General features: G+C 40.6%; 1 protein-coding gene across 1 annotated transcript; it reads right to left on the reverse strand.

Annotated features, from left to right (window-relative positions):
• Positions 1-987: 987 nt before the first annotated feature.
• Positions 988-13,233, reverse strand: LOC110494033 (caspase recruitment domain-containing protein 19). Its single transcript, XM_021568712.3, has 6 exons — positions 13,128-13,233; positions 4,551-4,690; positions 2,414-2,570; positions 2,200-2,265; positions 2,023-2,088; positions 988-1,597 (listed from the first exon to the last, which is right to left on the reverse strand). The coding sequence occupies exons 1-6, from the start codon at positions 13,183-13,185 to the stop codon at positions 1,488-1,490; spliced, it is 597 nt and encodes a 198-aa protein (XP_021424387.1). The 5' UTR covers positions 13,186-13,233; the 3' UTR covers positions 988-1,487.
• Positions 13,234-13,400: the final 167 nt, after the last annotated feature.

Consider the following 13,400-nt stretch of genomic DNA (forward strand, 5'->3'; position numbering starts at 1 on the left):
ACTTCCACTAAAACCACTTAGCTGTGCATTGATGTCCATTTGACTTAAATGGAAGTCAGGATTTTCTCCTCACAGAGTAGATGGAGCTGTGACAACAGTCTCATATGTCTACACACTGAATATATATCAGGTAGGCTACATGTGTATCTAATAGTATAATTTTCCCTACTATAAAACATTATAACCGTTATAATCCACTTCCCCCATGAACAATATTTCCCATACCAAACAAAGCACAGATTAAGGCAAGTTAGCGAACAATGGCTTCACACTGTGTTAGAGAGAACTTTGAAAACGCTTAATAATATTAGAGAAAAGTGAAAGAGAAACAGACCGAGGTGAAACACGGCTGAGACCTGAAATGTAGTACTTTGCATAGGCTTTTCAGTGGGCATAAAAACAAAATGAACACTGTCAAAAACAGCAACTAAGTACTATTGTCACTCAAAAAGAGTGTAATCAACCGCTATAATGTGATAGTTCTAGTGAACATGTTACAATTGCTCTGATATGGTTGGGTCACACATTAATCTAGCTACAAGCATAGTGGACCTGGATTGATCAAATGGAAAGGCATCATGTGGTAGACATTTAATCCAAGACAAAACACCGGACGAACAACATGTTGTAGCTCAGTTGGTAGAGCGTGTGGCTCAGTTGGTAGAGCATGGCACTTGCAAGGCCAGGGTTGTGGGTTTGATTCCCACGGGGGACCAGTATGAAATGTATACACTCACTACTGTAAGGGTGTCTGCTAAAAAAATATATTTATCATTCATGTTTTCCAGTTATAGATCCTCCCTGATAACAGAGATGATATTACAATTCAAATTGCAATAAAACGTAGTGCTTGGTTGGTTTCCTTCAGTAAGCTAAGTAAACAAATAAACATCCTATTTGATAAAAACCCTCCTTTGCCGTTTGATGTTTCCTAACATCAATCTCCTGAGCATACTGCAAGTAGTACAACACATTCAGTAGGAAAGGTTCATTTAAAGTGAGTCTGGTTTATTGGTTTCTGTACACGGTGTCCAAACCACACCAAAAGAACAACGGAAGGAGGCTGGCTCTTGACAAGATGCTGTTCAGTAACAGAGCATTAGTGTGATAATAGTCCCTTTCACCAGAGAAGACACATGTCTAATATCTAACCATTATGAAGACAATGAAAGTTTATAAGAAAACCAGTTGCTATATGACAAATTGTCCAAAAAAACACTCAAGATTCCTAAAGCCAAAAGACTGCTATATGCAGTATGTACAAAGTTATAATCCCCTGGCTTTTCACACCACTGAGACAAACTGAACTGAGCCAAACCAAGCTGTAATCAACTGGCCCAGTTACTCATCGACCACAGTTGCTGTAACCAGCACAGTTTGGTTCAGGTTGGCATGGTAATGTGAAAAGGGTATTTGTGTAGTGTGTTATGGATGTCCGGAAACACCTTTGGAGTGCTTGTTTTGCTGTGGTAGTGGAGACACACAGACTACTTCCTGATGGGGTCTTCAGCGTACCATATGAGAACCTCTCTGGCTCGTCGGCCCAGTCCAAGAGCAGCCATGCCAAGAGCCCCGCTTCCCCCTGTTACTTTGGCCTCTGTAGGACAACACATGGACAGTTTACACTTTGTTTTATTCCCTAACTAAGCATGATAAGACTGACAACTTCAACCTAAAGGAAACAGAATAGGTGTACACGATTTGGTCTGTGCGCTACGGAATAGCCTGCCCCGTCAAGTAAGAGGGGCAGACACCATGGAGGTTTTTGTGTGTCTTTTATTCATCCCGTTCACCGCCTCTTGTTTGTTACACTTCAAAGTGGGTTGCGATTTTTAAATACCCTTTAAAATCAAGTTTGATGTGGAGCTTGATTTGTGGCACAACATGAAGATGCAATGTTAAGCTTAGCTTGGTTTCAAAAGAATCCGTTTAGGAGTACAGAAAAGCCATACGACATAATGACTTCTGGTTTTTTTCTTTGGGGAAAGAAAGAAAAAAATGGAAGGTACTTATTGTACTTACCGCCATAGTAATACAGTAGAGCCATCCCCACCGCAACACCAAAACAACTCAGGAAGAACAGAGGACCTAGAGAGAGAGAACAGGAGACTGTGAGAAATAAAGGTATGTACAGCATGTGTCTACAGTACGCGTATTTGTATGTGTGACAGAGTTTCAGCTTTCTGTGTGTATGCTTACCTCGGTCGTTCAGCACATATCTCGGCTGGGTGGGTGAGGCTGTAATCGTGAACGGGTCTACAGAATCTAGGAAAGGGATTACATTTATGCAGGTTTTTAGATGCAAATATACCATCAGTAGTGTACAGAAAAAGACTAAAACATTTTCATGTGAATAATAAGGAGAGCAAATCTTAGCTCTCCAATGACTGACTGTCGGGGCGGAGGGACTAACCTCTGAGGCGGAGGCGTGTTGGTAGGCTGAAGTACACCTCTTCCATATGCAGGTGAAGCGCCCGGTAGAACTCCCGGCAGGCCTCTTCACCTTTCCCCTGCAGGTGAGCCAGGAGCTCGGCCAGTCGGACGCAGGTGGGCACATCAAGGTCCCTAAACTGGATCGTCATATCATATTCAGAATTCCAGATACAGTGGGGCAAAAAAGTATTTAGTCAGCCACCAATTGTGCAAGTCCTCCCACTTAAAAAGATGAGAGAGGCCTGTAATTTTCAATTTTCATCATAGGTACACTTCAACTATGACAGACAAAATGAGAAAAAAAATCCAGAAAATCACATTGTAGGATTTTTTATGAATTTGCAAATTATGGTGGAAAATAAGTATTTGGTCACCTACAAACAAGCAAGATTTCTGGCTCTCACAGACCTGTAACTTCTTATTCAAGAGGCTCCTCTGTCCTCCACTCGTTACCTGTATTAATGGCACTTGTTTGAACTTGTTATCAGTATAAAAGACCTGTCCACAACCTCAAACAGTCACACTCCAAACTCCACTATGGCCAAGACCAAAGAGCTGTCAAAGGACACCAGAAACAAAGTTGTAGACCTGCACCAGGCTGGGAAGACTGAATCTGCAATAGGTAAGCAGCTTGGTTTGAAGAAATCAACTGTGGGAGCAATTATTAGGAAATGGAAGACATACAACACCACTGATAATCTCCCTCGATCTGGGGCTCTACGCAAGATCTCACCCCGTGGGGTCAAAATGATCACAAGAACGGTGAGCAAAAATCCCAGAACCACACAGGGGGACCTAGTGAATGACCTGCAGAGAGCTGGGACCAAAGTAACAAAGCCTACCATCAGTAACACACTACGCCGCCAGGGACTCAAATTCTGCAGTGCCAGACGTGTCCCCCTGCTTAAACTAGTACATGTCCAGGCCCATCTGAAGTTTGCTAGAGAGCATTTGGATGATCCAGAAAAGGATTGGGAGAATGTCATATGGTCAGATGAAACCAAAATATAACTTTTTGGTAAAACCTCAACTCGTCGTGTTTGGAGGACAAAGAATGCTGAGTTGCATCCAAAGAACCACATACCTACTTTGAAGCATGGTGGTGGAAACATCATGCTTTGGGGCTGTTTTTCTGCAAAGGGACCAGGACGACTGATCCGTGTAAAGGAAAGAATGAATGGGGCCATGTATCGTGAGATTTTGAGTGAAAACCTCCTTCCATCAGCAAGGGCATTGAAGATGAAACGTGGCTGGGTCTTTCAGCATGACAATGATCCCAAACACACCGCCCGGGCAACGAAGGAGTGGCTTCGTAAGAACCATTTCAAGGTCCGGGAGTGGCCTAGCCAGTCTCCAGATCTCAACCCCATAGAAAATCTTTGGAGGGAGTTGAAAGTCTGTGTTACCCAGCAACAGCCCCAAAACATCACTGCTCTAGAGGAGATCTGCATGGAGGAATGGGCCAAAATACCAGCAACAGTGTGTGAACCTTGTGAAGACTTACAGAAAACGTTTGACCTCTGTCATTGCCAACAAAGGGAATACTTATTTTCCACCATAATTTGCAAATAAATTCATTAAAAATCCTACAATGTGATTTTCTGGATTTTTTTTTCTCATTTTGTCTGTCATAGTTGAAGAGTACCTATGATAAAAATTACAGGCCTCATCTTTTTAAGTGGGAGAACTTGCACAATTGGTGTCTGACTAAATACTTTTTTGCCCCACTGTATGTGTGTAGAATACCTCTCTCTCTGAATGTAAGTGATTACCTTTGGAATCCAGAAACGAATGTCCTGTGCACGCTAGCCTGTTACTCAATTTGACATTTTTTTGTTACAGTTGGCCACGAGGTGCTACCATTTGACTAACTGCACATTCTGGAACTAAATTTATGTTCAAGTGGTCTGTTCAACAGAGTCTGGAAATGGAACGGATGCTTAGATTGAGTTAAAATCCTGTAGATGTAACAAAGTGCTGTTTGAAACCACAGCTGCCTGAACAAGCAGTCATTCGCTACATTTCAGTAGGACACATCTCTTAGAGCAAAGAGCTCTGCGTGTGGAAGTTACAAATGACCTTGGGTCAAACAAATTTGTCCAGAGGAAGTTACTCACTTTGGTGGCCTCCTTGTCTGTGAGGATCTGTGGGTAGATCCTGTTGAGCTGCAGGATGAGCTTATCCACTAGTTCTGTGTCCAGTCGACGGTCTGTCCTGAGAAACCGACTGTCCTCCAATAGCTGGTCATGGAAACTGTCTGACAGTCACGTGGGAACGAATCATAACATGATTAAAATGGCAAATGATTAGCACCGAACACAGTTCATATTAGGTCCAGGATAAGGAAGGATTCACTTGCTGATAATGAGGATATGTCAACAAACAAACGAGGGAAGCGAAATCTCAAAACAGGCTAAAAATATGCATGAATTTGAAAGTTTTTAAAGAATAGGAAAGCTATGCCAGGAGGTCGACCTCAACATTGCTCGTCCTAAAATAGCCAAGTGCATGTAGTAACTCTAGGGTGAAATACATACGCATGATGCCTCACTGGCACCACCTACAGATTGCTAGAAATGAATTCAACAAATTGTCTGAAGAGGCAAGTATAGGCTACCGAAGACGATCAGGTGCCAGCGTAGTTACAGTTACGCGAGATATGTGATAACTATGTTGCAGGTGGTTTCTACAAAAACCACAGAAAAGTCAGAAAGACATTCATTAAATTCATGTTTTGTACATCCTGAGGAGGTTCCTTTCCATCTTAACTGCCGCACATCTAGCATTTCCCAGAGTCTTTGCAGGAACTGGTCGGTTCTATGCGACACAGCCGTGGCCACTGGTAGAAGTACACGACAGCGCATAACACTTTGCGACGAAAACAAAGATCTACATACATGCAAGAGACATTTCTCACTTGATACAAAACATGGATTTTATTAACATCTTTCCGAATTCTCTCTTGTTTCTGTAGAACCACCGGCAACTTGACATATATATGGCAGCATTTTGCATGAGCTAAGCTGTAGGGTAAATCCATTTGAATTCAATCACTTTTTCACAGCACCCCTTTTGATTTGAACACTTGCTGACAGGTGTATAAAATCGAACAGACAGCCATGCCATCTCCATAGACAAAACATTGGCAGTAGAATGGCCCGTTCCGAAGAGCTCAGTGACTTTAAATGTGGCACCGTCATAGGATGCCACCTTTCCAACAAGTCAGTTTGTCAAACTTCTGACCTGCTAGAGCTGCCCCAGTTAACTGTAAGTGCTGTTATTGTAATGTGGAAACGTCTAGTAGGCCACACAAGTTCACAGAATGGGCCAGCCAAGTACTGAAGCATGTAGCGCGTAAAAATCGTCTGTCTTCGGTTGCAACACTCACTACTGAGTTTCAAACTGCCCCTGGAAGCAACGTCAGCACAGTAACTGTTGGTCGTGAGCTTCATGAAATGGGTTTCCATGGCAAAGCAGCCACACACAAGCCTAAGATCACCATGCGCAATGCCAAGCATTGGCTGAAGTGGTATAAAGCTCGCAGCCATTGCACTCTGGAGCAGTGGAAGCAGTTCGATGGACGAATTGGGGTTTGGTGGATGCCAGAAGAATGCTACCTGCATGAATACATGGTGCCAACTATAAAGTTTGGTGGAGGAGGAATAATGGTCTGGGGCTGTTTTCATGGTTCATTCTAGGCCCCTTAGTTCCAGTGAAGGGAAATCTTAATGCTACAGCATACATTCTAGACAATTCTGTGCCTCCAACTTTGAGGCAACAGTTTCAGGAAGGCCCTTTCCTTTTTCAGCATGACAATGCCCCCTGTGCACAAAGCGAGGTCACTACAGAAATGGCTTGTTGAGATCGGTGTGGAACAACTTGACTGGCTTGCACAGAGCCCTGACCTCAACCCCGTCGGACACCTTTGGGATGAATTGGAATGCCAACTGCAAGCCAGGCCCAACATCTGTGTCTGACCTCACTAATGCGCGTGGGTGAATAGAAGCAACTCCCCGCACCAATGTTCCAACATTTAGTGGAAAGCCTTCCTGGTAGAGTGGATGCTGTTATAGCATCAAAGGGGCACCAACTCCATATTATTGCCCATGATTTTGGAATGAGATGTTCGACGAGAATGTGTCTACATACTTTTGGCCATGTATTGTATTTGCCCATTGTAGAAATACTCGGAAAGTGACTTTTTGGAAATGAATGCCAAATCATTCAAGAGATACAGTGCCTTGCGAAAGTATTCGGCCCCCTTGAACTTTGCGACCTTTTGCCACATTTCAGGCTTCAAACATAAAGATATAAAACTGTATTTTTTTGTGAAGAATCAACAAGTGGGACACAATCATGAAGTGGAACGACATTTATTGGATATTTCAAACCTTTTTAACAAATCAAAAACTGAAAAATTGGGCGTGCAAAATTATTCAGCCCCCTTAAGTTAATACTTTGTAGCGCCACCTTTTGCTGCGATTACAGCTGTAAGTCGCTTGGGGTATGTCTATCAGTTTTGCACATCGAGAGACTGAAATTTTTTCCCATTCCTCCTTGCAAAACAGCTCGAGCTCAGTGAGGTTGGATGGAGAGCATTTGTGAACAGCAGTTTTCAGTTCTTTCCACAGATTCTCGATTGGATTCAGGTCTGGACTTTGACTTGGTCATTCTAACACCTGGATATGTTTATTTTTTAACCATTCCATTGTAGATTTTGCTTTATGTTTTGGATCATTGTCTTGTTGGAAGACAAATCTCCGTCCCAGTCTCAGGTCTTTTGCAGACTCCATCAGGTTTTCTTCCAGAATGGTCCTGTATTTGGCTCCATTCATCTTCCCATCAATTTTAACCATCTTCCCTGTCCCTGCTGAAGAAAAGCAGGCCCAAACCATGATGCTGCCACCACCATGTTTGACAGTGGGGATGGTGTGTTCAGGGTAATGTGCTGTGTTGCTTTTACGCCAAACATAACGTTTTGCATTGTTGCCAAAAAGTTCAATTTTGGTTTCATCTGACCAGAGCACCTTCTACCACATGTTTGGTGTGTCTCCCAGGTGGCTTGTGGCAAACTTTAAACAACACTTTTTCTGGATATCTTTAAGAAATGGCTTTCTTCTTGCCACTCTTCCATAAAGGCCAGATTTGTGCAATATACGACTGATTGTTGTCCTATGGACAGAGTCTCCCACCTCAGGTGTAGATCTCTGCAGTTCATCCAGAGTGATCATGGGCCTCTTGGCTGCATCTCTGATCAGTCTTCTCCTTGTATGAGCTGAAAGTTTAGACGGACGGCCAGGTCTTGGTAGATTTGCAGTGGTCTGATACTCCTTCCATTTCAATATTATCGCTTGCACAGTGCTCCTTGGGATGTTTAAAGCTTGGGAAATCTTTTTGTATCCAAATCCGGCTTTAAACTTCTTCACAACAGTATCTCGGACCTGCCTGGTGTGCGCCTTGTACTTCGTGATGCTCTCTGCGCTTTTAACGGACCTCTGAGACTATCACAGTGCAGGTGCATTTATACGGCGACTTGATTACACACAGGTGGATTGTATTTATCATCATTAGTCATTTAGGTCAACATTGGATCATTCAGAGATCCTCACTGAACTTCTGGAGAGAGTTTGCTGCACTGAAAGTAAAGGGGCTGAATAATTTTGCACGCCCAATTTTTCAGTTTTTGATTTGTTAAAAAAGTTTGAAATATCCAATAAATATCGTTCCACTTCATGATTGTGTCCCACTTGTTGTTGATTCTTCACAAAAAAATACAGTTTAATATCTTTATGTTTGAAGCCTGAAATGTGGCAAAAGGTCGCAAAGTTCAAGGGGGCCGAATACTTTTGCAAGGCACTGTATGTGGTCAAAGTTTACACATTTTGGATACCCCACCATACCATGAGACACTGGAAAATATGAATGGTTGAGATTGATATGATTTAAAAGCTTAGTTGTTAAACTATTTAATCATTTATGGAGATGTTTTTAAGTATATAATGACGTTTGTTTTTTTCCTTTGTCAATTATCTAAAAATGCGTGAAGTCCTATTTTTTCATGTATGCATGTTGTAGCTTAGTCCCTAGTTTACGTAATCTAAAGTTATTGTGTTGTGCTCGCCATCGGTTGAGACAGAACATGCTCTTGAATATAGCGTGGGTGTCATGTTTTGGCTGATAAAATGTACTAATATAAGAATAAAATAAAAAATGTTTACAAAAAGATAGGAGGTCCACACACAAGAGAATATTGACTTAAATGGGAATATCTGTTGTTTTAAATTATACTGTCAATCCTCCATAGGAAACCTTTTGAAATCATACAAATATATACATAATAGAATGGACATAACCATTTAAGTTGAGATGCGATGGTGGGTGGGCCTGCAGTCATCTTTGTAGTATTATTAATTAGATTCCATTTCAATTCAATTTAAATGTCAATGGTGTGTGTACCAGCTAAATTGCAGTGGTCTGAAGTAGAAGTCCACCGATTATGATTTTTCAACGCCGATACCGATTATTGGAGGACCAAAAAGCCGATACCGATTAATCGGACGATTTTTAAGAATTATTGGTAATAATGACAATTACAGCAATACTGAAATGAACACTTATTACAACTTAATATAATACATCAATAAAATCAATTTAGCCTCAAGTAAATAATGAAACATGTTCAATTTGGTTTAAATAATGCAAAAACAAAGTGTTGGAGAAGAAAGTAAAAGTGCAACATGTGCTATGTAAGAAAGCTAACATTTCAGTTCCTTGCTCAGAACATGAGAACATATGAAAGCTGGTGGTTCCTTTTAACATGAGTCTTCAATATTCCCAGGTAAGAAGTTTTAGGTTGTAGTTATTATAGGAATTATAGGACTATTTCCCTCTATACCATTTGTATAATTTCCCTTTGACTATTGGATGTTCTTATAGGCACTTTAGTATTGCCAGTGTAACAGTATAGCTTCCGTCCCGCTAGTTAGCACACGCTAACTAGCTAGCCATTTTACTTCGGTTACACCAGCCTCATCCTGGGAGTTGATAGGCTTGAAGTCATAAACAGCGCAACGCTTGACACACAACAAAGAGCTGCTGGCAAAACTGTTTAAATGAATGTTTACGTGCCTGCTTCTGCCTACCACCGCTCAGTCGGATGCTTGTATGCTCAGTCAGATTATATGCAACGCAGGACACGCTAGATAATATCTAGTAATATCATCCATGCGTAGTTAACTAGTGATTATGATTGATTGTTTTTAATAAGATAAGTTTAATGCTAGCTAGCAACTTACCTTGGCTTACTGCATTCGCGTAACAGGCAAGTCTCCTTGTGGAGTGGAACGAGAGCGGCAGGTCGTTATTGTGTTGGACTAGTGAACTGTAATGTCGCAAGATTGGATCCCCCTAGCTGACAATGTGAAAATCTGTCATTCTGCCCCTGAACAAACCGTTCCTAGGTCGTCATTGAAAATAAGAATGTGTTCTTAACTGACTTGCCTAGTTAAATAAAAGGTATAAAAAATAAATCATAATTAAAAAATAAAAATAAGCAAATCGGTGCCCAAAAATACCGATTTCCAATTGTTATGAAATCGGCCCTAATCGGTCTACCTCTAGTCTGAAGGGATAGGGTCAGAATCAATTTCTATGATTGAAATGACACCCACGCTGTATTCAAGAGCACATTGTCTCTCAACCGATGGCGGGCACAACACATAAACCGCAGATGATGTGAAATAGTGTCTAAGCTACAACATATGCGCATATTTAAATCGGAGTTTACACGTTTTTAGGTAATTGACGTTCAAGATTTAAAACCATTTTTATATAAAAAATCGTTTGACAGCATTGTTTGTAACATTTGATATTATATCAAACTCAAACGTATATATTTTCCAGTGATGAAGACATGGTTGTCTCATGTATGGTGGGATAGGCATATGCAAAATGTGTCAACTTTGAGCACATTCATCTTTTGGCATTGATGTCCAAAAAGTCACTTTCTGACCACTTCTTCAATGGGCAAACACATGTATGGAAAGTTGTGTTTAAAACAAAGGGGATGCTATCAAAAAGTGATTGAATTACAATGGATTTCGGAACAGATCCAATTTTACTTGGCTTTGGGAATGGTTGTTTTTTTGGGCTCTTTTACATTCACTCTTTTGCAGGTGTTACTATATAATTAATTCCACCCTAGACGTATATTCATCCCGCACCTAGAACCTTCAATATTGCCAAAATAGTTATAATTTAACTTTTTTTTATTTAAAAATGTATTATCTTCTATATGTGGCATAAACACAACCAGTCAAAATGTTGTAACATTATTAGGCTACTTCAAAAGTCTCCTGTAGGCGTTCCCACGTCCGTCCAAATAGAATTCCAGCAGCCTCAAAATGGCTTGACATTCAACAGGTTTCCAACCTTTGTATGCGAGTAAATTGTCTAATAAAAAATGGCACCACATTATGGGATAGCATGCAGTTTATTAGGAAACGAAATAAATGGTGATGTACTCCACAGGATAGTGAAAGTCCACCGTGATGAGTTTGATGCTCCTTTCAATATCAAGAGTCTTATTCTGGTGACATGATTATCGATGCTTGGCTGCCATTTGACAAATAAAAATAATCTCACATTTTTGTCCATAATAATCTCATCAGCGCACGTGCCAATACCAGTGGCCACATGCTCTATAACCAAGCAACATTTTGTGACACAACCATCAGTACATATCAATGCAATCTCGGTCACATTTTAAATTATTTGTGTATATATGTTTTTTTTTACTGACAAATATCAACCAATCCAAACCGTGCAAAAGCAATACGATTAATGGAAAGAGACATGTTAGAATACACCAAAAAGTTGAATAACATTCAGAGATTGTCAAACCAAGCCTTCGATACAAGGTAGGGAGGGACGTGTTTGTTTGTCGAGACTGACAGTCTATTTATTGTGGTGTTGAAAACGCAAACCATGTCAGTATATTTTGCTTATTGGTTGTGTGGTGCATTGGCACAGAAACCCTTTGGTGGAAAATTCGTTGCATATATTTTAAATAATTATAAGGTATCAAAATGTTGAAAATCTGATTTCCCCCTAGCTGATCATTGCAAGCGGCTCTGATCGTGAAGTAATGAAAAAGGCAGGGAGAACGAGCTCTTCTGTAGTTGCTGTAACAAACAAAAAAATCATGTTGGATTCCAATACAAATATCTAATTAGAATCCAATAGAACATTTTATTCGATTTTGGAAACTATCCTATATGATAGAGTGCATTCGGAAAGAATTCAGACCCCTCGACTTTTTCCACATTTAGTTACGTTACAGCCTTATTCTAAAATGTATACTTTCTTCAATCTAAACACAATACCATAGTTATCACATATCTCGCATAAACTGTACAGCTACACTAGGCAGGTTTCCATTGACCCAGGTTTATTGGACAAAATCAATGTTGCAAGAAACACGTCATGGAAACGGCAGATAGGAGACATTTTCTAAAGATCGACATTTTTTATCGTTTGTCAGGGGCCGATTTTTCTTTTGTCGAACTTTCGTTATTGCGAAAAATTGAGATAAGGTGTTTTTCGAATTAATGATTATTGCCTAATCATTTAAAGTAGTCTGCTGATTGCAACATAGTATTTTTCAACCATAAAATGTATGTTTCTTTGCAGGACAAGGATTGTCCTGACTTCCAAGAATGCCGGAATTGCTTCCCCTTGCTTTTCTGCTTGGCTGGCAGGTTTCACCGTGTCCAATTCTTTCAGATCTACAGGAGTGCACGTTTCACCATGGCATGAACCGCGGTTATACGTTGGCACATGAGAATTATAAGTAAATGGAAAATATTTGTAAATTATTGCATTCTATCCATGGTGGTTTTCGCTGTCTCCGAGACATGAAAAAGATAGATGGGAGGGCATATAGGCTATCGCCAATTTATTAATTCGCAATTTCCCTAAATGGGCAAAGTAAACACTTCAACCACTACATTTTTATTCGACACCAGTTTTCAGCGAAATATTATAAACGGTAGGTGTGACGTCATGACGTCCAGATGTTTTATCGACACGAGATAGATGGCAACGCACTCTAGCAGGCAATTGTCGCATCTATTTTCTATACGAACTTTCTAACAAATCAAATCACTGGACAAGTTAACGGAAACAGACTGCCGAAAAAGATCAAATGTGTCAGTAGCTATACAATTGTCTCTTCAGACAATTTGTTGAATTCAGCTCGGTCTGCCTGCGTAATTGCTAGTAAAGTATCTGTCCAAAACTTCTCGCGCTGTCAGTGGCATTGGCTTACAGTATATGGGATGTGTTACAATGTGGCAACGGGTAGTAGAATACAGCAACTGGTGATGTCGTGTTACAAGTAGGTCAAAGGCGGGCACGAGGTGTAGCCTAACATCGGAAACTATGCTGCTTGAAATAGACGTAGCTGTCGGGAGCACTACACTTTGCAAAAGGTTAGGCTATCAAGCTCTGTTAGCCCGACAGAAAACAGAAGTTGAAAGTGCCATAGCCACCATAAACTATCGAAAAGACAGACGGGGTTCTTAATTGTTCAAGCGCAGCGACAATGTGTGTGTGTAAATGACAAAACACACATACCCATGGCAAAACAATCAAGAAACACAGCAGTACTATAGTTTAAGAAGTCGCCTACAAACCTCCCATTGTGTGGAGTCCCTTCTTTCCTTTGAGTGGCCCCTCCCTCTTCGAGACCATTATCACGACAACACTGCAGGGAGTGGCTATAACTTTCCCGGAAATGCCTGATACATTGCATCTTATTTTAGACCGACAGCAGTACATTGAATAGTAACTATGAAGTAGCCTACAGTATCAATGTCATTTATTTTATTGAATGTTGAATTAACATACATATTATCTAAGTTTTACTAAAAGGAATTTGTTAGAATTTGATGTCGTTTGATTTACAG

Source organism: Oncorhynchus mykiss, chromosome 17 (genome assembly GCF_057628025.1).
Source record: "Oncorhynchus mykiss isolate SJ-2025 chromosome 17, ASM5762802v1, whole genome shotgun sequence".
NCBI lineage: Eukaryota > Metazoa > Chordata > Actinopteri > Salmoniformes > Salmonidae > Oncorhynchus > Oncorhynchus mykiss.